The 27636-nt window shown below is 43.0% G+C and overlaps 1 protein-coding gene across 6 annotated transcripts in view; it reads left to right on the top strand.

Annotated features, from left to right (window-relative positions):
- Fat1 (FAT atypical cadherin 1) overlaps positions 1 to 23834 on the top strand; it is a 123520-nt gene extending 99686 nt beyond the window's left edge. For 4 of the 6 annotated variants that reach the window (XM_076553441.1, XM_076553443.1, XM_076553442.1 and 1 more), the window contains exons 12-28: positions 363 to 516; positions 1310 to 1543; positions 2780 to 3169; positions 4562 to 4776; positions 5096 to 5233; positions 6410 to 6553; positions 7093 to 7290; positions 7564 to 8365; positions 8960 to 9088; positions 10427 to 10584; positions 11471 to 11933; positions 12818 to 12971; positions 13149 to 13259; positions 14848 to 15479; positions 16273 to 16410; positions 21348 to 21383; positions 22330 to 23834. In XM_076553441.1, coding sequence (XP_076409556.1) covers positions 363 to 516; positions 1310 to 1543; positions 2780 to 3169; positions 4562 to 4776; positions 5096 to 5233; positions 6410 to 6553; positions 7093 to 7290; positions 7564 to 8365; positions 8960 to 9088; positions 10427 to 10584; positions 11471 to 11933; positions 12818 to 12971; positions 13149 to 13259; positions 14848 to 15479; positions 16273 to 16410; positions 21348 to 21383; positions 22330 to 22958 — 4725 coding nt within the window. In that variant the 3' untranslated portion in view covers positions 22959 to 23834. Of the gene's footprint in view, positions 1 to 362; positions 517 to 1309; positions 1544 to 2779; positions 3170 to 4561; positions 4777 to 5095; positions 5234 to 6409; positions 6554 to 7092; positions 7291 to 7563; positions 8366 to 8959; positions 9089 to 10426; positions 10585 to 11470; positions 11934 to 12817; positions 12972 to 13148; positions 13260 to 14847; positions 15480 to 16272; positions 16411 to 16985; positions 17039 to 18890; positions 18951 to 21347; positions 21384 to 22329 lie in introns of all 6 variants that reach the window. The other 2 variants (XR_013045319.1, XM_042262668.2) reach the window with 2 other exon arrangements.
- Positions 23835 to 27636: the final 3802 nt, after the last annotated feature.

Genomic DNA, 27636 nt, shown 5'->3' with positions numbered 1-27636 from the left:
TGCGCTTCAGACTAAGCAAATATAATGTAACGGCTTCGTATTTCCTCTAGATTTTGGATAAATTTGGGCTACCCCTTCACATTTTCTCCTAAGTGTTTGAATTAAATGTGAATCTGTTCAGCAGCACATCCTATTTTGTATCCTGTGGATTAAATGTCGAGGGGGCTGCTGCCTGTTACAGGCTCTTCTTTGTTTTCACATCTGTTTTATAAGGACGATCATTTTAAAGGCTCTCCGAGTATTAACTTCACTCATTTCCACGTTTTCTGTGGCCAAAATGAAAGGATTGCTTTTCCGTCGTTCCCTTGGCAGTCGCTGCTCACTTTGCTTCTGTTATAACAGTGTTGTTTACCGTCTTGTAGACTTTATATGCTGACACCATTCCCGAGGACGCCCTTCCTGGGAAGCTGGTCATGCAGGTCTCTGCCACAGATGCGGATATCCGGTCCAACGCGGAGATTACTTATACTTTATTTGGTTCAGGTGCAGAAAAGTTCAAACTAAACCCAGACACAGGTAAGGATGGGATTTCAGACTAATTTAATTATGTATTTCCTATACTGGGGTGGACTTGAGATCTTGCACAAAACTGGAAATTACATTTTCTTTTCCTCTTTTAAAATTCATTCTGATGCTCTGGAAATGACATCATAGAAATCTAAACGGCAACTTAAGAGTGTGAAAGTTGGGATGAGATTAAAAATGAGCAGCCATTGTATCATCTACTTCAACAAAGGACTTTAAGATTTAGAAGTTAATACAATTTCTTAGATTTACTTATATAATGTGTCTCTTAAACTTATGGACCTAAATTTATAATTGGCATTTTCTATAATGAAAGTGTTAGCATTTAGGCATCTGTCCTGGCCCGCCCTTAGGGTCCTGACAGGATATAACCTCAGCTGCAGCCACTAAGAGCACCCGATGTGTGCATTCGCTATGTTTCCTTATAAAAGGCGGGCCTTGCCCACCTCCTGTCTCCTTCCTCTTTCCCTTCCTTGTCCCCAGGGACCCATCCCTGCCCCCTTCTCTGCCCCTGCTTTCTCCCCTTCCCCTCAATAAACCTCCTACATGGGCCCTGTTGTATGGTGTGACTCCTTCCCGCCATTTTTAAAATATAACAGAAAGTGATCCATATTTTCTTCATCTTTAAGCTTTTGAACTTGGCAAGGTAGTTGTTGATATTATTTTTCTCCAAATGAGAATTGTGGTTCAGCTTCTATAATTGTAGGAGGAAAAAAAGATGATGGGTAATCGTGGTTCAGATCCTAAATCTCCAGTGTCCCTGTTCCCTTCTCTTTGTTTCTAGGTGAATTGAGGACGTCAGCCCTCCTTGACCGTGAGGAGCAAGCAGTTTATAATCTCCTCGTCAAGGCCACTGATGGAGGGGGACGATCCTGTCAAGCTGCTCTTGTGCTCACGTTAGAAGATGTGAATGATAATGCCCCTGAATTCACTGCAGATCCATACACCATCACCGTGTTTGAAAACACGGAGCCTGGGACGCTGTTGACCAGAGTGCAGGCCACTGACGCAGATGCAGGTACCCTGAGTCAAGGAGATGTTCTGCCCTGGGGGCGTGCAGAAGGCTGTGGCGATCCTATGGTGGACACACTGCCGTGGAATGTGTTTGACCATCTTCTTGTCCTCGTGCCCATGATGGAGCTCTGTGTTGTTGTAAAAACAGTACCTAAGTCATTTCATTTTCCGTGAATGTTTCAAGTCTTGACTATTACACCCAGTGAACGGCCTGTTGTGGTGATCGACTGTTAACCGATTGGCCCCCGGTGTCGGGGATTGAACTTGTGGCCTTCATATGACTGGCCAGTGTTTTGCTAACTTCCTCCTCAGCCTCTTGAGGTGCTTTTTGTGAAGGAATCAGTAGTGATGTAAAGATGTTAACAGTGTCACAGGCACAGAGCAAGCAAGTAGTGTATTGCTAAAGGTTTTGAATTAAACTCGGGACCTCTGGAAGAGCAGCCAGTGTTCTTAACCTCTGAGCCATCTCTCCAGCTCATTGCTAAAGTTTTACCAATTTTCAAAAGTATTTGTGAAGAAAAGAAGTGTATGCATTCAAACATTCTAATAATGGAAAATAAAATTATCGTCTTGAGTCATTAATACTGAATTTTTAAAAGTCACATTTTAAATAGTTCTTTGTCACTGAAGCTAAATATCAAATAGATTTCATTTTAATAAAACTTAGAGATTCCAGCATGGAAGGGATAGGGGCTGAAGAGCTATTTTCCTAGCTGAGGAGATATTGACAGTTCCTGGCTTCTGTTGGAGGGAGAATCAGTTTTCTTTAAGGCTGTGGGCCCTGGTTGGTCACCCACACTCTGGCTGGGGCTCCCATACCTTTCAGTAAAGGCAGCACAGGTTGAACATGGTGAATTATTTCTTAAGAAGGAAAGAAAAGAGCATGTGAAGATGGGAAGAAACGTAGGGGGTGGATGGACCTAGAGCTAGAAGTGGGGGTGAATATTACCAAAATACATTTATGCGTATATGAAATTCTTAAAGAATTAATAAAAAAATAAATCACATTGAAAAAGGGTACTGTCCATGTAGTATAATTGAGAGTCTAAGAAGTCAGATGTCTAGAGATCATATTTCAAGTCTATAAATTTGTAGTTCAGGGTATGTTTTCAGATCATCTACATGGTGAGGTGGGGGCTGTCTTTATATCTGTTTGCATTTTATCATTCAGAAATGCCCCACGTTTTAAAACTTTCACATTTCTTACTATGAAACCTGATAGGATTTCGTGTTTTGGCAGGACTGAATCGAAAGATTTCCTACTCACTGATCGACTCTGCTGATGGGCAGTTCTCCATTAACGAGGCGTCTGGAATTATCCAATTAGAAAAACATTTGGATAGAGAACAGCAGGCCGTCTATACTCTCACTTTGAAAGCTGTGGACCAAGGGTTGCCAAGGAAACTGACAGCGACTGGCACTGTGGTTGTGTCCGTTCTGGATATAAACGACAATCCCCCTGTGTTTGAGTACCGGGAATACGGTGCCACTGTGTCTGAGGACATTCTCGTTGGGACGGAAGTTCTCCAGGTGTACGCCGCAAGTCGGGATATTGAGGCAAATGCAGAAATCACCTACTCCATAATAAGTGGAAACGAGCATGGAAAGTTCAGCATAGATTCTAAAACAGGTAACCTGCCCTGGAAACGAGGAAGCCCTCCTTCCACACTGAGGGCTGCATCTGTCTCGTCCTTCACTTCGTGCTAGGTGATGGGTGGGTCACCTGTGGTCAGTCAGTGGGTGTTTTAAGGAGATAAAACTCAAGTTTACTTTCTGTTGTTTAAACTTGGATTGAAAGTGGTTTGGGGAACTTTATACTCTAATTCTACATGGTAACTACTTTCTGGCGCATCCATTGTAAATTACAAGCCAATGGAGAAAACTATTGACTCTTACCCAGTCTAGTGGTGATGATGCAAAGTGTTTCCAATTTGCCAAGATAGGATGCTTAGTGGTAATAAACTTTGTGTAGTTACTCATTTTATCCTGATATCAAAGGCATATGGAATGGCTTCCCCAGTCACACAATCCTTTTGACCTCTCTTAATTCCGATACTGGACATCTGTTAGTTCTTTAAGTTGGCTGCTTTACTATGCTAGTTACATACACTAGTTGAAGGAGACTGGATTACACTGAACCGATAGTTTTACAGGTCAGCCATTACTAACTCCTGCTTTGTGAGTAGTGGTGTAGTTGTGTTAGCCTGTGGTCTAAAATACCTATTAACTCTCAGGACATTGTAGAACGTTACTCTTTCAGACTGCACCCAGTTGAATGCCGTGTGTGACTGTTTCTGAAGAATAGGTGTCTGATGATGGTATTCTACAATGTATTTTTTAATATCTACTATAAAATGTCTTTAGGATTTTGTACCAATTACTTTTTCAAGTAGGATAGACTAGGTTGAGCCAAGATGAAGCGTTGCCAATATTGTTAAATCAGTAGGGATTTTATTTTATGTATTTGATTGTTTACTGAAACAGGATCTCGATGTGTTGTCCAGGCTGGTCTCAAAGGTACGGTCTTCCTGCCGCAGCCTCCTAGCTGCTGGTATTAGAAGCCTGTATCCCATATCCCATCATTCTAAGAGGGGACGTCTAATACCAAGTGGAGAGTTATCTTAGAAACTCTCTTTAAAAGGACATGCATGGCAATAATAACAAGAGAGAAACTAAAAGACACTGAATTGAATTTTAAAAAGAATTTATTAAGTTTGTAATAAACTACATCAAAGAAGGAATAAGAACTACCATCATTTTTAAAGCATTATAGCCAGCATTATTTATGGGGACAGAAAATTAGATGTCACTAGGAATATAAGGAAAGTAAAGGAAATGAATGGGGTTGTTGGGTGGGTAAAAATCCTAATTGTAATTATTTAATTAAACTATAAAATGTACAAAGTTTTTGTATTTGTTATTTTTTTTTAAATGAGAACTAAACGTGTTTAAAGGTACTCATGTTGTAATAAGAAAAAATGGGATTACAGCATCCTAGAAGTAATTCTGTCTCTCCATACAGGGGCCATATTTATCATTGAGAACCTGGATTATGAAAGCTCCCATGAATATTACCTGACCGTGGAAGCCACCGATGGCGGCACGCCGTCATTAAGTGACGTGGCGACTGTGAACATCAACGTCACAGACATCAATGATAACACCCCGGTGTTCAGCCAAGACACCTACACCACGGTGGTCGGCGAAGACGCGGCTCTTGAGCAGTCTGTCATTACAGTGCGTAGTTTCCCACCCCCCACCCTCCACCCCCCCCAATCCCCAGCTTGCCTCTTCTGGATCTTAAAGGAGCAATTAGTAAAATCATTCTAGTGCTTCTGCTGGTCCTGTTTAAAATATGTTAGAGCACCGGAATGGCTTAGCTAGTGGTGGAGCACTTACCTGGTCCCTGTGAGGCCATGGGAATCCTCACCGCTGCAAATTAAGAAGGTCCTTGTGGAGCCAGTTACTGGCTCGAAGTAACTGCCGTAAAACATGTAGCTGTTGTTTCTTCTGCCCCTGCCTTCGCTGTTTGCTAAATGAGAGTGATATTTCCTAGATTGTGGCCGATGATGCCGATGGCCCTTCCAACAGTCATATCCACTACTCGATCATAGAAGGCAACCAAGGAAGTCCGTTTACAATCGACCCCGTCAGAGGAGAGGTGAAGGTCACCAAGCCCCTAGACCGGGAAACGGTGAGTTTGAAACCGAGATTTAAACTTGTCGACGGAGCACTAAATCATGCGTCCGTATCCGCCTGCTCTGATGTGAGGTCCCAAAAAGGAAACCTGCATCTTAGGAAATGACATGCTAAGAGAGAAATACTTGAAAGTCAATTCAAGTTTCTGTTCTTCGGTTTTTTGTGGGGTTTTTTTTTGTTTTTGTTTTTGTTTTTTTGGTTGTTTTGTTTTTTTCTGAATTGCTTGAGAGTCTGTGAAGCATGAGGTTAGACATAGAAAAATCTATTGTACTAGGCAGAGTAAAATATGATTTTTTTTTTTTTAAAGCACAGGATCTTGCTGTATAGTTCAAGTTGCCCTCAAACTCACCATACTGTTGCCTTGGCTTTCTGAGTGCTGGAATCGCAGGTCCCTTTCACCATACCCGACTGAAATTTAGTAATTATGAACACAATGGTGTCCACGATGAGACGGTAGAGGAGGTGGCCTGTGGCGTTCTCCAGGCTGTTACGGTTGAACACCTTTGCGGGGCTTCTGTCCTGCAGGGCGGTATTCTGGGACTTAGCCATCGTCCTGGCTTCTCCCAATGCTTACTCTAAAGTGACCATCACGGGAGCCGCCCCAGCCCGGGGAGCCGTCTCACCCCACTTGATTTCCTTTGCAAGAGGCCACAAATAATGACCTTGGAGGGATTTAGACGGCCAAGTATAATCCAGGTGTGACATTGAAGGCGACGGTGACCCGGCGTATCTTGAGGTGTTAGAATTGTGTCTGCACACGGGATGAGAGAGAGGCGGCTGGTCTCTACTTCTGGCTCAGCAAGGTTTAGCCTCTTGGGAAGGTGACACCTGATATTACAGAAGTGACAGCATGGGAGCTGGGTTGGCAGTTTCCTCTGGTCATTTGCATAATTTGTCTTCTTATTTCTAATAGGACTGTGAGATTTTTTTTTTCTTTTTTAAGATCAAGCGCCTTAATAAGACCCAAAGGGCAGACATCAGAGAACCTGCTTCTTGTTGACAACTGTTTCTGTTGAGAAAATAGTATACACTCACTCCCACTGGTTGGGAGTTTTCATTTTGATTTTAGGGAATTGCCGTGACAAAGGGCTTGGTACATAAGATCAGTGGGTTCCCAGCTGACTGGCCCCATACAAATGAATGGGTGTGCTGTTTTTTTCCCTAACTAAAGATCTCAGGCTACACACTGACGGTGCAAGCTGCTGATAACGGCAGTCCACCCCGGGTCAACACAACCACAGTGAACATCGACGTGTCCGACGTCAACGACAACGCGCCTCTCTTCTCCAGAGACAACTACAGCGTCATCATCCAGGTGAGTGGGTGGTGTGCTGGGGGGCTGTGTGGCCTCCTCCACCTCTCACGGACAGCAGACCCTCATTCGAAATAGCCTTCCTTTTCCAAAGACCACGTTTTCAACAGCTGGGAAAGAAGAGATCAGAGGAGTCCCTCTTAGAATAGAAGAGGCGTTTCCAAGGCACGGGTCAACTTTCATCACTCCTTTTCATGCGTTGCCTTTTTTTAAAAAAAAGATATCCTCACTGTCCTAGGATTAATTATCTTTTAATGCACTGATTTCCCGCCCTCTTCCCCCCTTGTCCTCTTCACTGTTACTTCTCTCCTAACCCCCATGGATCCTATTCCACCCTCTCCACCCCTCTTGGATCTTAGCCCTCCAGTGACCGCTTCTCACTTGGCGTGTTCCCGTCCTCTCCCATTTCCTTCTTGCCTCCGCCTCACTTCCGTCTTCCTCAATTCACCAGCAAGAAGGTTTTCTTGTCTCTTACGTGCCCCTTACCGTATCGGCATGGTCGCGTTGACAGCCTTCTGTTCCGTGTGTTTAACGTGACGCAGGAGAACAAGCCCGTGGGTTTCAGTGTCCTGAAGCTCGTAGTGACCGACAAGGACTCGTCTCACAACGGCCCCCCCTTCTTCTTTACCATCGTGAGCGGCAACGATGACCACACCTTTGAAGTGAACCAGCATGGGGTCCTCCTGACGGCAGCGGCCATAAAGAGGAAGGAGAGGGACCATTACCTCCTGCATGTGAAGGTATTGCAGTGTTTGTGGTTTCACTTGGGTGTATAGAGAACAGCGTAGGTGGGAGTGCACTTCCAGTTTTGTATCGGTAGCACTTACGCTGCCTTTTCAGAGGCAGGCTGGACCTTAGCGTCCGTGTGACCAAGTGACAGAACCGTTGTCCTTTCCTTGGTGGGCTTCTGTTGAGAAATGAGGATCGAACGGTTGATAGGGCTGCGTAGGCAAACTCAGGGGTTTTTCCCGGGAAGTTGTCATGACGACAGGGGATGACTTCTGTTTCTGTAGGTGGCTGATAACGGGAAGCCTCAGCTGTCCTCGTTGACGCATATCGACATTAGGGTTATTGAGGAAAGCATCCACCCTCCTGCCATTTTGCCGCTGGAGATTTTCATCACTGCATTTGGAGAGGAATACTCAGGTGGGGTCATAGGAAAGGTCCACGCCACCGACCAGGACGTGTATGACACGTTGACGTACAGCCTGGATCCCCACATGGACGGCCTGTTCTCGGTGTCCAGCACGGGGGGCAAGCTGATTGCACACAGAAAGCTGGATATTGGCCAGTACATCCTGAATGTCAGCGTGACAGATGGGAAATTTACCACGGTGGCTGACATCACCGTGCATATCCAGCAAGTGACCCAGGAGATGCTGAACCACACCATCGCCGTCCGCTTTGCCAACCTCACCCCGGAAGAATTCGTGGGCGACTACTGGCGCAACTTCCAGCGAGCTTTACGGAACATCCTGGGTGTTCGGAAGAACGACATACAGATTATCAGCGTGCAGCCCTCCGATCCCCACACGCACCTAGACGTCTTACTCTTTGTAGAGAAATCGGGCGGTACCCAGGTCTCAACCAAACAACTTCTGCACAAGATTAATGCTTCCGTGACCGACGTGGAGGAGATCATCGGTGTGAGGATACTGGATGTCTTCCAGAAGCTCTGTGCAGGGCTGTATTGCCCGTGGAAGTTCTGTGATGAGAAGATATCTGTGGATGAAAACGTTATGTCCACTCACAGCACAGCCAGGCTGAGTTTTGTGACGCCGCGACACCACAGGACGGCTGTGTGTCTCTGCAAAGGTAAGGGCACACGGGTGTGTGGGGGTGAGTGCTAAAGAATATTTTATCTTGGAGGCGTTAGAGAGATGGTCAGAGGCCTCAGGTTTGATTCACAGCACCCACATACCAGGTCCACATTTGTAACTCCAGTTCCAGGGACACCCTCTTCTGGTCTTCATGGGCACCAAGGGCCCACATGGTACACAAACATCCATGGAGGCAAAACAGCCGTACGCATATAATTTTTTTTAATTAAATTAAAAAGTGGGTTTTTGTTTGTTTGTTTTTGTGTTTGTTTTTAGTTAGAAGAAGAATGTTTCATGGCCAGGCCTGGGGTATTATAGGCCTATGATCCCAGCTACTTGGAAAGATTATAAGTTCAAAGCTACCCTAGCTACATAGTGAGTCCAGGTCAGCCTGGGCAACATAATGATATCTCATCTCAAATGAAACAATTAAAAAGGGCTGGAGATAAATGTAAGCCAGGGGAAGAGTGCTTGAGTTTTAACCCTCCAGTGCCACAAAAAATAAACAAATACCAAAGAACAGCAGGGATTTTTTTTTTTAATTGCTGTTTTCTCTCCTTTCTTCCTCTTGTTTTTCTAAATAATAAAGATGGGAAATGCCCACCCGTCCATGGATGTGAAGAAAACCCATGCCCTGCAGGCTCTGAATGTGTCGCTGACCCCAGAGAGGAGAAGTACAGCTGTGTGTGCCCCGGGGGCGGCTTTGGTAAATGTCCAGGTGAGCGCTCCCGTGGCCGAGTGTGAATTCATTTCGAACCGTCCCTTACTGCGCTGTTTCGATAACCGTTCTCTTTACTGGAGTCCAGAATGATGTGCACGTTGCTGCTCACAAGCTGAGTGTGTAGAGGTGCACAAAGAGAGTGGAGCCTCTCTGAGCTGTCCGCTAAGCCCCTGCTCAGTGGCTGTCTAATCTTCCGAGCTTCAGTTTTTTCCCCTTTTCTCTCTCTAATCCTCTTTTTTTTTTTTTTTTCATTTTTCTTTTTCTCTCTAATCCCAATTTCTCCCACAGTCCTCGACGTCTTGCTCTGGTCCCCTGCTTAGCTTATCAAGGGCATGTTCCCAGCCCATTTGTATCCTCACTCTTTTTAAAGACTGGGCTGGGATTTAGTTACCACTCTATGTATAGAGGCTGTAATGCGTCTCTCCTGCTAAAAATCCTTTTAAGTTCAAATTTCCATGCTGTTGCTTTCCTCCCTGTTCCATGATCTTCTGAAACTAGAATACACCTATCAAAAATCAAATACATTTAAAAAAAAACTTAGATAATACTGTTATTAGTGTCCAAAAAAGTTGAACTAATAATTTCAATTTTTTCCCAGGCATCCATAAAGGTCTCATGTCTCATTCTCTTACCTGTATTGAAAGCTTTCAGTTAAAAACCATTATTCCCTCCTTAGTGGACTTGGAATATTCACTTAAGATTTTAACTTCTCTGGCTGCGGATGGAAGGAATCACTGTTAATTAGTTGGTGTTAGCATCCCCTGTTTGTGTGGCTTGCCTCGTGGGCTGCCTGTTTCTGAATGTGTATAACTCTTTATGAATTATGAATATTAACCTGCTTCCTATTGCAGTTTACCCTCCCTTGTTATTGGTCTTTTATTTTGTTAAATGTGCCTTTTGTCATTTTGAAATTGAATTTTTATTTAGTCAGTTCTGCATAACTTAATTTTCATTTCTGGAGGCTGATATGATTTTCATCTTCTTTGAAGAATGGGGGGATTGTTTTGTGTTTTGCTTGGCAGGTTTTGCCAAATCACCTTGAGGCTACATCGCTGTTTTCTGAAATTGCCTCATAATGACTTGCACAGAACGGCTTTATGTTTAGTTCTGTTATTATTTTAAAACTTACTTTTTCGTGATATGGTGCTCTCCTTCTCTACCACGTGGAAACGTCAGTTGTGCTATGCTGTCTGTTAAAGCCGATAGACATTTTTCTCAATGCTGTCATCTTATATTTAGAAAACAAAAAATCAGCCTCTGGGGAAGGGGGGGATCATACTTTTAATAATATGCTCAGGCTTGGTGCTGATAGAATTTTTCCTCTGTAATCCGTAGGGAGTTCATCCATAACTTTTACTGGAAACAGCTTTGTGAAATATCGTCTGATGGAAAATGAAAACAAATTAGAGATGAAATTGACCATGCGGCTGAGAACCTATTCGTCCCATGCGGTTGTGATGTATGCGCGAGGAACTGACTATAGTATCTTGGAGGTATGTGTTCGTCTATCCTTTCACTTCAGACTGTGGGAGACTTTATAAATGTAGATTCTATCTCATGTTCTGATGGTTCCATTTAAAAATAAAGGAAGAAAGATGGGCTTATTCCACGTCTCAAGGATTCCTGGCCTGATAACTTTTGACGCATGGGTGGGATCAGAAGTTCTTTCTGCTACCCAGTAGCATAGAAATTTAATTCTGATATTCTTTAACAAACATTTTACTAGACATATGACAGCTAACATTCAGGTTTGTCCATTATATCTTGCTAATATTACCATAGTTTATACACTTAATTGTGTTTGTCACAGACAGTGTAGTCAAAGTTAAGCAGCATGTGTTGTGACTTGGGACTAATTTTGGACACTAATAACAGTATTATCTAAGTTTTTTTTTTAAATGTATTTAATTTTTGATAGCTGATTCTAGTTTCAGAAAATCATGGAACGGGGGTGGGGGGGTGGGAGCACCAGCATGGAAATTTGAACTTAAAAGGATTTTTAGCAGGAGGGGTGCATTACAGCCTCTATACATAAAGAGTGGTAACTAAATCCCTGCCCAGTCTTTAAAAAGAGTGAGGATTATGTATATCTTACATATTTTGTGTGAATGTATATGCTGCATGTGTTCAATTAACGGTTCATTACTAGTCACTTTCATGTTATTTTTGGATGTGCGATTGGTATTCAGGAGCCCCCCCAGACCGTCCATCTTTGTCATCTGTATAAATCGATAAAAGAGTTTGTGCTCTTCAGCACCTAGACACAAGTTAATGTTCTTCCTGCCCTCATTCACTCAACGCACCCTTCCTATAGCTTTTGCATAGACCAACGCTGAAGATTGTATGCGATTAGTTTGGATGGTATCTCTTCTGTTGCAGATTCATGCTGGAAGGCTGCAGTACAAATTTGACTGTGGGAGTGGCCCTGGGATCGTCTCTGTTCAGAGCATTCAAGTCAACGATGGGCAGTGGCACGCGGTGTCCCTTGAAGTGGAGGGAAATTATGCTAAGTTGGTTCTGGATGAGGTCCACACTGCGTCAGGCACAGCCCCGGGGGCCCTGAAGACCCTGAACCTGGATAACTATGTGTTTTTTGGTGGCCACCTCCGCCAGCAAGGAACAAAGCACGGAAGAAACGCCCAAATTGCCAATGGTTTCAGGGGCTGCATGGACTCTATTTATTTGAATGGGCAGGAGCTGCCTTTCACTAGCAAGCCAAGAGCCTACGCACACATCGAGGAATGGGTGGACTTATCTCACGGATGCTTATTAACAGCCACAGAGGACTGCTCTAGTAACCCTTGTCAGAATGGAGGTGTCTGCAATCCCTCTCCGACTGGAGGTAGGCTTCCTAAAGCTACAGTTGCTCAGATGTTGCCCATGTGTCCATTTAAAAGCAATTTTCCCAAGTAGCGTTGGTGTGCCTCCTTTTGCTCAATGATGCCATCACTTCCTGTGTTTGTCACAGATAGTGTAGTCAAAGTTAAGCAGCATGTGTTGTGACTTGGGACCAGTGTTTGTTTCCCGTGTTCTTTTTCCTCCTGCTGCAGTGACTATGGCCAAAGATAAACTAGGGCCATGTCCAGCCTTTAAGGGAGCAGAGACAAACTGTCTTACCATGTTCCCTAAAGAATTATACCGTTGGAAATAATCCTTATGGATGTAAACACACTGAATTGGTATTGCTTGTGTGTATGTTCACTGGTGCTCTGTACATTTGACCCTCTAGACTTATATAATTATTATTAACTAAATTTGGTCACAGATATTTTCTGACTTCTCTTTTTAGCTTCTACTATAGGATGAACATGCTAAATTTTAAAATCCAAAATCTAAAATGCTACAAAATCCAGTTCTTTCTGACTGCCAATGTAGTATTCAAATTTCCAGGGTTTGGGGCATTCGGGGGTTGTCAGATTTCCAGTTTAGAAGTGTTCCACCAGTAAAATCTATATATAAAAAAATTCCTAAATCTAAAAAACTAAAGTCTAGATTATTTCCGGTTCTAGAATTTGGGATAAGAGCTAGTCCACCCGTGGGGAGTAGAAAAAAGGCTCACTCATATGGATAGCTCTTTACTCAGAGAAAATGGGAATTTTACTGCCTTTCTTAGATGTTGGAGAATTGTATCTTCACTTAAGCATAAAGGTAAAAGCCAGTGAAACATTTTCTGGTCATTGAGTGCCTGGATATTTTTTGTTGTTGTTGTTCTTTTTCGCCGTGTAGGTTATTATTGCAAATGCAGTGCCTTATACATAGGGATATACTGTGAAGCGAGCATCAACCCGTGTTCCTCCAATCCCTGCCTCTACGGTGGAACGTGCGTGGTGGACAACGGAGGCTTTGTTTGCCAGTGTAGGGGCTTGTACACTGGCCAGAGGTATGTTTGGTTTTTTTCTTAATGACTTGTGAGGTTAACTATTTAAAGCGTGGGGTTCTGCATGGGAGAGATCACTGTGTTCTTCGCTTGTTAATGCTTTTTGTTCAATGTCTTGATTTGCAGTGAACTCATGAGGGTTTTTTTGCATGTTTTTTTTTTTTTCTTTCCCTTCTTCAGATGTCAGCTTAGTCCGTACTGCAAAGATGAACCCTGTAAAAATGGTGGAACATGTTTTGACAGTTTGGACGGTGCTGTCTGTCAGTGTGACTCAGGCTTTAGGGGAGAAAGGTAAATGGCTTCTTTTGTGCTTCCTATCCGCTGCACCTCTCCACGGTGTCCTGACCATTAACACAACTTCATCCACCTACACGCATCACTTCAGAATGTGGCGATTCTCAGTGGCCTCATGACTTACAGACAAAAAGTATCCAAAAGATTAATATAAAGCTGGGAAACCATGCATCTATACTGTAGAGCTATTATTTATAGATAAAGAGTACGTGGATCTTTGGCAAATGCTTGTAAACTGGTTGCGTTCATTATGTGATGGCCTGTGACACAGTGTCATGTATCCTTGAGAAGGTTCTGATGATGGTTTCTCATAGCGTTTTGTACCAGCATTGATCCAGCATCTAAATGTTGCTGTTTTTCTCTTTTGTAACCCCCAGTCTAAGCACAAGAGTTGGCTTATGATTTGGCTTAATATTTAGACATTGAGAGTTCTCGAAAAATATGCATCTATATATCTTAGGAAAAAGTGCACAAGAGACTCTGCTTTCAGATGCAGTTTTATATTTGACAGATCATTTGGAGTCAGGTGTGGTGGTGTACTCCTTTAATCCCAATACTCAGTAGGCGGAAGCAGGTGGACCTCTGTGGTCTACCTAGTGAGTTCCTGGTTAGCCAGGGTTGTGTAGTAAGACCATATCTCAACAACAACAAAAAGCTGCTGGGTCCATGTAATTTTTAAGTGCCTCGCACAGAACATGTAGATAAGCCTCGCTCAGTCTCGTTAGGCAGCTAGCGTGGCCTGCCTCTATATATTCTATGTCATATTCCTTTTGCAGTCATTATAAACCTGAATCTTGCCATTAGTTATGTGGCCCCGGTTCATTAGTTGATTTTTTTCTGATCCTGATCAATAAATGTTCCTATACATTTGACAAAAATATACCAGTATTCAGAGATTTTATTCTAGTTGCTGATGATTTGCTAATAGATGATATTTTTTTTTTCAAATGAGAAAGAGCTTCAGGAGTGAGGAGGAGATGTACACAACAGCCCCACGTGTCCCCGTTTAGAAAAGCAGCAGGGACACGCTGTGTGATCTGTGCTGTGAGGGTGACGTGCTCAGGAGGAAGATCCGAGAAGGCCTAACGTTTTAAAGTGGGAAAGTGTGTTTTCTGTCCCCTCACAGGTCTTACAGGACTGCCTTAATCCCAAACAGGACCATTTTCACTGAAGTTTAATCGGGCCCATGAGAACGGTTTGCAGCACACACTACTTATTAAAATGCACCTCATCTTCCCGGTTTCTAGGTGATAGGCTGAACTGTCAGACCTTGAAACAGACTGATGCTGTAGCCTATTGAATTGATTTACTAATCTGCTAATTCTGGAACAATGCAGCTAGATAATGGCTTGATACGGTTCCCTCTCAAATACACATTCAGCGTATGGCCAAACGACTTAAGTCGTCTACCAGAGGCCTTCTGTTCTAGTTCCTGTTTCTGTTGCTTTCTGATCAGCTTCGCATTTAGCTTTGTTTTGGCCTCTCTTGTGAAGGAGTGGTGGTGTTGGGTGTTTATCCTGAAGGATTGCAGGACTGGTGTGCTCTGATGTCACCTTCAGAGACCTCTCCTCCTTCTCCTTGGCAGATGTCAGAGCGACATTGATGAGTGCGCTGGGAACCCCTGTCGGAACGGGGCCCTTTGTGAGAACACGCACGGCTCCTATCACTGTAACTGCAGCCACGAGTACAAAGGCAGACACTGTGAAGACGCCACTCCCAACCTGTACGTGTCCACCCCGTGGAACATCGGCCTGGCGGAAGGAATAGGAATTATTGTGTTTATAGCCGGGATATTCTTGCTGGTGGTGGTGTTTGTCCTCTGCCGGAAGATGATCAGCCGGAAGAAGAAACCCCAGGCCGAGCCGGAAGACAAGCGCTTGGGGCCAACCACGGCTTTCTTACAGAGACCTTACTTCGATTCAAAGCTGAACAAAAACATCTACTCTGACATACCACCCCAGGTGCCTGTCCGCCCTATTTCCTACACTCCAAGCATTCCCAGTGACTCCCGAAACAATCTTGACCGAAATTCCTTTGAAGGCTCGGCCATCCCCGAGCACCCCGAATTCAGTACTTTCAACCCCGAGTCCATGCATGGACACCGCAAAGCTGTGGCCGTGTGCAGCGTGGCTCCAAACTTGCCTCCGCCACCACCTTCCAATTCTCCTTCCGACAGTGACTCCATACAGAAGCCCAGCTGGGACTTTGACTATGATGGTAAGAATATGTTTTCCAGCTCTCCAAATGGCCACTGAGATGGCAATTGAGGTTGCTGGCTCTGCTGTATTTGTGGAGCTGAGGATAATGCTTTCCAATCTGAAATGGTCGAGAAAACTCACTCGGATATTCCAGTTCCTGGCTGGGATTGGGAGCTTGGCGTTACTTTAATAAATTAGATCTAATCGTGTTCTAAGTAATATTCTGGAAAGATTGTTTCACTTTTGTAACTGACACACCTTCTCAACTATGATTTGGGGTGTTTTATTATAACAAGAAATAATGCGTAGTCTATGCTAACTAATTTTTATTAGTATTTTATAATTACTTATATATTTATTATTGTATTTATGATCATTATATAATAACGGGTCAATTCTATGCTAATTAATTTTTTAATATATCCAGACACGGTAGTTGAGTTCATATGAGCATATGAGCTGTATTTATATTAGTGGTTTAGCATATACCTGAAGCTTTAGAAAAAGATACACACACACACACACACATACACACACACACGCGCGCACACGCTCGCGCAGCATTTTAGGACGAATTTAAATTCATTATCAGTTACTCTATATACGCTAATTTATGGAGAAATCTAATTTGTTGAGTCCCTTGAGAATACTGTAAGCCTTTTTAGTGTTTTGTTTCTAGGATGCTTCTCCAGCTCTCTCTCTCTCCTCCATTCCGTAGTTCCGATCCTAGCTCAGCTCAGGTGCCTATTCCTAAACTGTGAACCGGAGGGAACTCAGAACTCACTCGCTTGCCTCCCATGTCTTCCTTTCAGCCAAAGTGGTGGATCTTGATCCTTGTCTTTCCAAGAAGCCCCTGGAGGAAAAGCCCTCCCAGCCCTACAGCGCCCGGGAGAGCCTGTCCGAGGTGCAGTCCCTCAGCTCCTTCCAGTCAGAGTCGTGTGATGACAATGGTATGTACGGGGCGATGATGTGCTGTGGCCATGTTGAAATGCTGCTGATGTCCATTGGGTTGCATAGTGATGTAGATGGACTGGGTCCCCTAATTAGGTGTGAAAATGCCCCGTGCTTCCCTTGACGTAAATGTATACTACAGTATAAGTACTTGTTGCATGAATTGTTGCAGTATTTAAAGTTAGTTCAGTCATAGGGCGCCTGCCTAGTATAGACAAGGGGCCTGGATTCAGTCCCTAGTTTACGAAACAAAACGTTCTTACTGAAGTGCTGTTTTAACTATATCAATAGGAAAGAAAAAATAGCTCGTTTCACCTGTTTGGCTACCCTTGTATTATTTGTACTTTTTTTTTTTTTTTTTTTTTTTTGCATAACAGTAACTGTTATGGAAGCTTTGTTTTTTTTTGTTTTTTTTTGTTTTTTTTTTCTCCTTCTGACCGTGCACGGCACACGCGCGCGTCTGTGCCCCTTCTGAGAAAAGATGTGTAGAAGTCTGAGATGTTCGCTTTCCGTCACACCTTTGGTATTACAAGGTTTTATTTGTTTCCTCCCCGCCCCCGCACTGCTGCCCCAGCTCCCATTTGGATCAGAGCACACTGACTGAGAGCAGAGTTTAAGAGACGGCTAGTAAGTCGGATTATATTCCTAATGAAGAAGGTTTGGCAGGGGGACCGAGGACACCAGCTGCGTGCGGTTAATCTGGTTTTCCCAGGATGGATTGCACTGATAGACAGCTTTGCTGTGTTAGTGCATGTATGGAGCGTTATCAGTACTGCGATAGTGGTTGTCTCCTGGAACTGGTTGAATCTCAGAATATCTGTAGGCTCCATTTTAATTTTTCTCCATGTGTAAAAATGCAATGGGTTTTACATATGAAGACTATTTTGTCATTGTAAAGAAAAAATTTCCTAATAGCTATCAGTTTCATAATCACGTAGTCCATGTCCAGAGTATAATAATGAATCACATCTATGGGTCCCTGGGTCTGCCTGTGTATAAAACCTTGCAGAGCCCTTTCCTCATTAGAGGTGACCGTATATTCCATTTCTTGGAGATTTCAATCATGTTTTAACATTATGTAAAGCACACCCTTGCTTACTACGGGTGGAGAACCTAGATATATTGTTGCTTACCAAACCAACAAGAACAAACCAGGATCATTTCCTTCAGTAGTTTCAGTTTTCAAAAGTTTATATTGTCAGCTTATGTGATTTATACTTTAGCCCCTTACATGCTATTCAAAAATACTGTTGAGAATTCTGTCAGTATTTTCTTTCTTTTTCTAGTCTTTTGTTTTGTTTTTTCTTTTAAACCTCAGTCTCAACAATATTCAGACGCTTTTGAAAAGTCATTGCCGGGGTTAGTTACGGAAGTTAATTTTTAGGTGACTCGGTGTGAGGGAAGGTCTGCTCAGGACTGCAGGTGTTTTATCATTACATCTGTCATTTTCAGTCATAAAGTTCAAGTGCCGAGTCCACACTTCACATTCCATCTGTCATTTTCTGAGCCACTCTAGGAGTTAGCGCTTAGCCATTCAAGAGCTCACTGGCAGTTCTTGTGTGGTTCTGGAGTTTAGGAGTCCACTGTGTCCCGGGACCGAGTAGGGCCACATCTCCTCAAGCTCTCTTGCTTTTCTCGTTTCTCCAGTGCCTAGAAGTCATTTACTTTCTTGCTAATTAAGGCTTTTAGCTTTCACAGTTCATTTTGCTCCCCATTCAGTACCTGTAGTAAGAATGCCAAGCTCCAGCCACAGCTGGACGGCTCCCTTTTACAGGCTGGTCCAGTTCACTCAGCCCACCCACCTAATTCAGGAAAATCTCTCCATCTCCGCTCATATGAGCCTTAAAGACAGCAGGAAGGTTTTGTTTGTTTGTTTGTTTTTCCATGTATTAGGTATTATAGTCATTAGATCCCAGGATTAGAATGTACCAACTGTTTACATGATGCACATTTATGTTGACATTGGTACTTTAAAACAAATGAAAAAGGAGTCTAAACAGTATCTGTGAGACGAGAAATACATGCTAAGCAAAAGGAACATGACCAATTTATGTTGTATACATGTTGCACATGTATCTCCCTAGATTTCCTTATTGTCGGGCAATATACTGGTTCCGTGAATGTGTAATCTTTTGTCCAGGAGATGTAAATCTGAATTGTTTTTCCCCTGATATAATCCATAATTATAATTGTAGAAAATACTTAGCCAAAGCTTTTCCCCTAACATCCACTAAAACATGGCCGCTTCATTCACTTGACTAATAGTAACAAGCCTATAGCTTGATTAGAAATGTCCTGAGACCCATAACTAGTAGGGAGAGTGCAGGGGTCGCATATAATTATCTAATGGTATCAAAGCATTCATTGTGAGCTTTTTAATTAGGGGATAAATTGCTTTAGATTAGGAATTTTATTTGATGCACTGTCTTCTAGTAAATGAGGATTTTCCTAATTGACTCCTTTTCTGCCTTTTTACAAGCTTCCATAGTGACTGTAATACACCTTGTCAACGCTGTCGTTGACACGGTGAATAAAGAAGGTATAAGTGCTTGTGTTTTGTGTTTGTGAGTTGAAGTGACTGTCAGCGGTGTGATGTGTTTCTCCTTATTGTCCTGTTATTAAAATAGTTCATTTTTGGTGGCTTTCATTTGGGGAAGTATATGTTCACAGTGTAAGTGCATATGAAAATATTTCTATGTCTTTCATTACTTGTTTTAGATATTATGGGGGCTGCTGGTTCCCAGCACCAATTTCTGACTAAGTAGGTCTGTGTTGGGCCTGAGAACTTTCATTTTTAATAAGTTTCCAGTTGATTCGGATCTAGAAATTTCCTGATGTAAAAACCATCACTTGAGGAGTACTTGCATAGACGATCAAAAGCACGTGCACACACTTGACTACACACACAGTATACACACACACACACACACACACACACACACACACACACACACACACACACACACACGGCTGGGGGTGGGGTGGCCCAGTGGATAAAGTGCTTGCCATACAAGTGGCAAGTGTGAGGACCAGTTCATATTCCCCAGGACCCATGTAAAGGAGGGTGGGCTTGATAGCCTGCTGGTAATTCCTGCCTTGGAAGGCAGAGGCAGGGAATCCTCAGAGCAAGTTGGCTCTGGGACTATCCGCGAGCTCTGGGTTTGATTGAGAGACTCTGCTGAAGGTGACGAGAAACTGAAGATGTGTCCCAACATCAACACTGGCCTTCCGCATGCACACACATGTACACACATGAACACACACACACACACACACACACACACACACCACACGAAAACAGAAACAGCACTCAAGCATCTTCAGCAGTAAACACGCGGATTCTTCCGCCAAGGACATGTCAACAAACACCTTTTAGGTGGGAGAGGCGAGGTTTCCTGGTAGATTTGGAGGGAGAGGAGCAGGGCAAGTGTCTCACGTCAACAGTTTCAGTTACTACGGGAACTTCATTTTCCTTCAGAGTACCATGTTTTCACTTTGTAAGTCAGAGTGTTATCTGTGTTTTGTCTGCCCAATTTTAGTTGAAACCTGATGACATTCCAATATGTTAAATATTGAGAGTTTAAAGAAGCAGAAATTTAAACAGTTTTTAAAGTCTCTTCCATGTAATTTCTACTGATTTTTTTTTTATCTGAAGTGAGTTTAAAGTGGAAAACTCACATAAGTTTAAAGGGTTATTAAATGCACAGTCAATAACAAAGGTTGCCAATCCTCATTTTTTTTTTTTTTTTTTTTTGGTTTTTCGAGACAGGGTTTCTCTGTGTAGCTTTGCGCCTTTCTTGGAACTCACTTGGTAGCCCAGGCTGGCCTCGAACTCACAGAGATCCGCCTGGCTCTGCCTCCCGAGTGCTGGGATTAAAGGCGTGCGCCACCACCGCCCGGCATGCCAATCCTCATTTATAAAGAAATTTACTGCATTGTAGTAAACGAGCAAACAACTCCGTGGATACTTTTCCTAAAATTACTCACTTTATTCATACTATGGAAACATCTGTCGTTTCTACTTTCATTTAAACTCTGCCACAGATGTCAACCAAGTATTAATTTGTCAAAATTAGTCCATTGTCTTGGTTTTCAAGGACATGATGGAGTACCCAGAAAGCATGACCCCTGTTCAGAAGAGTGTTCGTCCTTCTGTCTTATAGTGATGCTGACTGATCTAAAGGGTCATATTTGAGCCACGATGTCGTGTTTAATTCTACCATAATCCGTGGGGTTTTCACCTCATTTCAGATAGAAAACCAATCTTAGGTTTACCTAGGCTAATCGTTCCACGGTCCTGAGATTTTTCTACCCACTACCTTGGACATGGGGCTAGAGTTCTGTGTGTAGTGCAGTCACGGGGAGAGAGAGTATGACTATGGATTGGGTGGGAAGGGGCCAGACAATAAATGTAGCTAATTAAGGAGTTCCCTAGGGAAAGGCTAACAGTATAAATATGAAAATGGAAGTGAAAGGGACTAAGGTCTTGGGAGATGGTCAACTCCTGGTTGTGAGCATGGAACATCGGTTTCTTCGAAAGTGTACTCTGGAAGGTTGTGATGTGCTTTAAAGTGTGTTCACTGTGTGGCTCCATGTGTTTTTAAATTATCACTTAAGTAACCGATCAGTACATTTTGCATTAGTGTCTGTAGTTTATACTTTTCCTAAGAAAATTCTGTTTCCAGGATTCGTAGCAAAGTCTCTAGCTTATCATCAATCATCTTTTTCCGTTTCCCCATCCCATTCAGCTTGTACAACATGAATTTCTCATTTGCACTCATTAGAGAGAATGAGGTAAAGACAGCGTGTCTGTCTGTCTGGCTGGGTCTTTACAAACACATTATATTGTACCATGCGCTCATCTGTGTTGCCGTGTCCGCCGTCTATCTATTTTAATTATCAATGTTTTCTTTTCTTTCTACTCTGCCACCAAAAGAATCTTTGGCTGCTCCTGACCTCAGCAAACCAAGAGGTGACTTATGCATGCCAGCTGTGCATTAATAATCACTAAAAATCTTTGGTAAAGATAGACCCAAGGCCGACTTGCTTCACTGGGGTGCTTGGTGCTGTATCTCAGACTGTGGTTGCGCACTGCCTTGTAAGATGAGTCTCCTAACCTTCTCTTAGCTGTCAAAAGAATTTTTTTTTAAATCCTAAGAGGAGAAAAAGAAAAACACCTACTCCTAAGTTAGGGCTTGCTTTTCTTTTAAAAAAAAAATGAAAAGAAAAAGATCTTTTCATAATCTCCAGAATGATCCTTAGTCCCTTTAAATGTAACAAAGATTGTTTGGTATAGCCTGTTACAGACTGTTATTGTTAACACTTACTTGGTTATATTTTGTTTGATTTAGGGACATGGTTTGATACATAGCCTGTATTAAAATAATTCATCATGGCTAATAAAAATATAACTATTACTGTTACTTTTACTACTGAACTTAGAATGCTAAAGGCTATTTTTATTATTTTTAGATTTGCCTTAATTAGTATTTTTTTTTTTTTTTTGGATGACAAAGAGCACAGAGCCCAGTAATGTTTTGAATTTCCCCCACTAGAGACCTTGGCTTTGAAAGCTTCTTACTAACTTCCTACACTGCCTTCGTGTCGAGCAGGGCCAGCAGTTACAGAAGGGAGGTCGAAGCGTGGTTAGGGTTGGTTGTAGAAAACTGCATGTGTTTTAAATGGTATAGATGCTTCTATTGGAACTCTGTTGCCTTGAATGTCTGGTGTGTACTAAAACCACAAGTCCACATTTCTGGAAATAGAGTCACTGTGTTGGGGTGGGGCTGTGCAGAGAGATGCGCTTGGAATGAATGCACATATATGTCCTGTGTCTTGCCTCTGATACACTGAGCTCTTTCCCCAAGGCACAGAAACTTAAAGAAACCAACTGAAATCTTGTTTTCTTTTCTACCAAGGGTACCACTGGGATACATCAGACTGGATGCCGAGTGTTCCCCTGCCAGACATACAAGAGTTCCCCAATTATGAGGTTATTGATGAGCACACACCCCTCTACTCGGCAGATCCAAACGCTATTGATACTGACTATTACCCTGGGGGTTATGACATTGAAAGTGACTTCCCACCCCCACCAGAGGACTTCCCTGCACCCGATGAACTGCCACCATTGCCTCCAGAATTCAGCGACCAGTTCGAGTCCATACACCCACCCAGAGACATGCCCGCGGCGGGTAGCTTGGGATCTTCCTCCAGAAGTCGACAGAGGTTCAACCTGAATCAGTACCTGCCCAATTTCTACCCCGTCGATATGTCTGAACCTCAAAAGCAAGGCACTGGCGAGAACAGTACGTGTAGAGAACCCTATGCCCCCTACCCTCCAGGGTATCCAAGAACCTTCGAAGCTCCCACGATAGAAAACATGCCCATGTCTGTGTACGCCTCCACAGCTTCCTGCTCCGACGTGTCAGCGTGCTGTGAAGTGGAGTCTGAGGTCATGGTGAGTGACTATGAGAGTGGCGATGACAGCCACTTTGAAGAGGTGACAATCCCTCCGCTCGATGCCCAACAGCATACAGAAGTGTGACCCTCAAACTCCTCCCCAAAGTGCCTGGACTTTAGCGAAACCTAGAGGTGGTATCCGTGATCTCCACGTTTGTTCTCTGCAGCCGCCTTCCATGCTTCCCAGTGAGCCGCCGTGGGCGGGGCCGCACGGAACCCCACTGCCGTGGGCGGGGCCGCACGGAACCCCACGCCTCTTGACATGTTAGCCATTTCCAGTGTCCCCACCGATGGTCGTCATCGACGACGGGGTTTTTCAATCGCCTGTGCCATTTCTGAGCGTCTTCGCGTAACTTAGATGTGTCTCTGTTAAAATAACGAAACAGAAGTCGGTCCTGTCACCCTGTTAGCGTGAGTCATGTATTTATATAGATCCGATTATTTTATAATTTTGCTTTTTGTGTGTGTGTAAATTTTATGTACAGATTTGATTTTTTCTTCCCCCCCCCCTCCCCCATAGTTTTAACTACGTTTTCAGAACGCGTTGGGCGTTTTGTTTTTCCTCCGGATCTGGGTGGTGTTAGTGTCGTCCGTCGCCTGGCACCCTGATTCTCTCATGCAACCAGGGTTTCGCTCTGTTCTCTCCCCCTGAAGTTATGACATTTCATTAACACATTTCAGTCTAGTCATTTGTTCCTAGCTGTACATACAAGGTGAGGAAGACCTGTTCCGGGACATGTCTTAAATGGGTTGCTGTATGAGGATTGTAAACATTTTTCATTATTGGAAAGTGTAAAGGGGACTGTCTGCATACCTGTTTAGAACCAAAACCACCATGACACAGTTTTTATAGTGTCTGTATATTTGTGATGCAATGGTCTTGTAAAGGTTTTTACTGAAAACTATCATTAGCCAGCCTTTCTTACTGACAATAAATTATTAATAAAATACTTTAGCTTTACTGCCTGGTTTTCTGCATTTATGTTACTGTTCGTGATTCGCCTGGTAAATTGAAATAGAGGAATCGATACTGAGGTGAAGTCTCTTTCCGGTTGACAAAGCCAGGCCAGGCCATCCTTACGTATGTGGTAGCCACTTGGTGGCAGAATATGGCTAGTACATTTTTTTTTAAAGAGCCTCTGCATTTTCTTAAGTTCTCCTTTCCCAGCTTCCCTATTGCTGGGATTATAGTTGCCTACAAACATGCCCAGTTGTAAAAACACATCTATTATAATTATATTATATTATATAGACACATACATAACACATACATGTATATATAGATATGTGTTGTATACACACACACACACACATATATATCTTTTCCAAGAAAATTTCCCCCTTATACATTTTTAATTGATGAATACTTTTCCTAGCCATAATTTGAAAATCCTTGTCAAGGTCATATGTCTGAAGCAGGTTTTCTTGGGCCGCCAGCCCCCAAATCATAATGCGGAGACTATAAGTTATGAATGCTCGGCCTTATCTTATGCCTGTCCCACTGGCTCTTATAACTGAATTTAACCTGTTTCTCTTCATCTGTGTTTTCCCTTGGGGCTTTTTACCTTTCTTTCCTTCTGTATGTTCTACTTTTCCTGTTTCTTCCATGGCTGGCTGGCTGGCCCCAAGCATCTCTCTCCCCCATTCTCTCTCTCATATTTGAGCCTAGATTTTTTTCCTCCTACTTATTCTCTCTGCCCACCAGCCCCACCTATCCCTCTCCTGCCTAGCTATTGGTGGTTCAGCTTTTTATTAGACCAATCAGGTGCCTTAGGCAGGCAAGGTGAAACAGCCACACATCTTTACATAGCATAAACAAATGTAACACACCTTTACATAGTTAAAATGACATTCTACAACATATATATATCACTTAGGAAGCATTTTTCCTCGCTGTTGTCATATACTCATACTTGAATATGAAATCTAAAGGTATTTTCTGTTTATATTGTTAAAAATCCATCTGTTCAGCGGGTATTTATAGGATTAAATGCCAGCCAGCGTGGTATGGATTACAAAGAATCATGATTGCTTAGAGCTTTAGAAAGGCATTGGCCTTGCACTCAGTGTGGTGAACATCTTTGTCAAATTGTCTCTGTGTGTATGTGTGCGTGCACGTGTGTAAATGTGTGTACAGTCACACAATTTAAAAGAGCAGAAAGCTAGCATGTATAGGAGTGTTCGTCCGTCCCGTGCAATCTGCTCCTGTGACAGACAACCCCTGGAGCTGTTCTCAGCAGTCTCCTGAATTTTCAAAGTGCTGTGCTGTGCCTGTTGACACTGTGACGCTGTTGGAGGACTGCATCTTGTTACCCTTCCTTACAATGCAGTTTTTAGATAGCGTTCATATTATCGAGTGTATGCAACTATTCCAGATCGAAACTAACTAGCACGTGATGTTTCCACTGGCCAACTCTTAAGCCATTCCCTTAGTTTTTATTTTACCTGTTTTTTTTTAAAACATGTGTCTAACTCATTCAAGTTTGTGTGTGTGTGTGTGTGTGTGTGTGTGTGTGTGTGTGTGTATTGCTTGCTTACGTACAGTGCACAGATTGACAAAATTCTCTGCTTTCTTGAGGCTGACATGATGGTGGGGATGACAAATCACTTAAGTATAAAATAGTGTATAAAGCCCTGTGACTTAACGAGACAGATTTTGATTTGGAAAGTGACACCTGTCTATGAGGGAAGAAGAGACCTGGAGTTTTGAGAAGGCGAGCTGTTGTTTGAATGAAATCCGGCGGGTGAGAGGGACCCATGAACGCCTGGGAAACGAATGTTCCGGGCGGAGGATGCTTACTGGTCAAGCATCTGTGATAAAGCTGGAGAAAACAGACTACAGTGGGAGGTGGAATCCCATCTGCCCTCTACTTCTTTAGCCCTTTGGCGTTTGTACCTTCATGGGATGCCGAGCTGTCTGGGAGGGTGGACCAGGGATGCAAGACACCACCCTTCTGGGATCGTTCAGGTGGTCGTTCCTGGCGATGGCCAGTTTGCTTCTGCTCAGAGCATCAATCAGTAGGCAGGATTGGAACGGATAAGTAGAAATGACAGCCTCTTCAAGCATTTTATGAAGACTTCAGGAATAAAATCAGCCCATTTAAAAGCTGCCATTCCATAATGACTATTACCTTTTAGTTCAGGAAAATAAATGATTTTTGTATGTATTCAGAATCCGCCCATCACCCAGAAGCAGCTGCCACTTCATGTGTGTGCTGAGTTATCTTTGTGGGTGCATCACTTAAGTGTGATACCCACTAAATTGGTACAATTGTCCTTGTGCCAAGCCTTGCACCCTGCTGGCTCACTTCAAAGAGTGAGATCCTTTTTCAAATACTATCTTAAGGAGATGCAAAGTAGCTCTTTGCCAAAAGTTAGCCATTCTCCGATCCGCTACTTTTAAGACTTTTTTTTTTTCATTTCTTTATTGTGCATTTCAGCATTAGCAGCCTTAAATATTAATGTTTGCTTCTCTTCAGGACAGATTTCTAGAAATGTGGATCATCTGTTCCTAGAACATGGCTTATATTTTTGGTTGTGAGCCTAGCCTTTAACGGCTGAGCCATCTCTCCAGCCCAAACATTGCTTATGAAACTGGAATTCCAGGAGTGTGAAGCTGGAGCTTCAGCAGGCATCTTGCTACAAATTCTTTGACACTGACAGTCTCTACTATGATGTTGTAGTAATACTTTCTCCCTTCCCTTTGCATTGAGAAAGCAGCCCAGCAGGGCCAGCAGGGCCAGCAGGGTGATAGCTCCGCAATAGACTTTAGCCAGAGAACACAGAACAATCCTATCCCCTAATCACCTACTGAAAAGAAAAATTAAGAAAATTTATTTCGATGAAAATAAAATCTAGATGGAAAATGAGTCATCTGTGACATTAGCTTTAATTTTGAGTCAATTTTCAGGAACTTGTGTAAAGGTAAGTTTGGGGTTTGGCATCCATGAGATCTCACAGCAAACTATCTTGACCGCCCCCCCCCCATTCCATCTGTCTTGAGATAATTGTACCCTATGAACTACAGCCTCTCCCTGCACTTGCTGGCAATGGGGAATATTATATCTGAATTCAGGCTACTGAGACTAGTCAGGAACTCTGAAGGTCACCGTGGACTGTATTTTCTATTGCAGATTCATTCTATGGACTTTCTGATTGCTCTTCAGCAAAGACATTAGGTTCCATTTCAATTAGTACACCAGCTGAGGGGAGAGTTGTTTGTCAGAATTTAATTTCCTCGCTAGCAGTTTACAGCCTCTGCTGTGCACAGAATGAACCACTTGAATAGAATGGGAATGGAAAGCTTGTTTTTTTTTTTGTTTTTTTTTTTATTTCCCCAAGAAAATTCCAAACCTCATGAACGCTTAGGCACTTAATGGCTTCGTTGTGCTGGGTGGACATGTAAGAGGCTACCTTTCCAAATGATGTTAGTCCCTGGAGGAAGAAAACATGATATATTTCAAGGAAAATGTCATCAGGCCAAATATATCTTGTAAAGAGCTAATAGTGTACACGTATGTGGAAGAGATGATTAATAGGAGCTATTTTTCTACATCGGAGCCATTATCCAATTATCTCAAGGGGTGAGATGAAGTTGTCAGAGTACTTAATGACTATCACTTCAATTCATTTTAATGTTCATGGGCCCTAACCAATAGTTTTGATGCGAGGATGCACCTCTCCTGAGCATGTGTTGACCTCCAGTCAAACACTCAAGAGCCCAGTTCTCCTTTTTCAAATCCACAGTGTTAGCCTACCACGAG

This window comes from Peromyscus maniculatus, chromosome 17 (genome assembly GCF_049852395.1).
Source record: "Peromyscus maniculatus bairdii isolate BWxNUB_F1_BW_parent chromosome 17, HU_Pman_BW_mat_3.1, whole genome shotgun sequence".
In the NCBI taxonomy this organism is placed as follows: Eukaryota; Metazoa; Chordata; class Mammalia; order Rodentia; family Cricetidae; genus Peromyscus; species Peromyscus maniculatus.
Note: the sequence above shows the minus strand (reverse complement) of the source record. Positions and strands in the feature narration are given on the sequence as shown.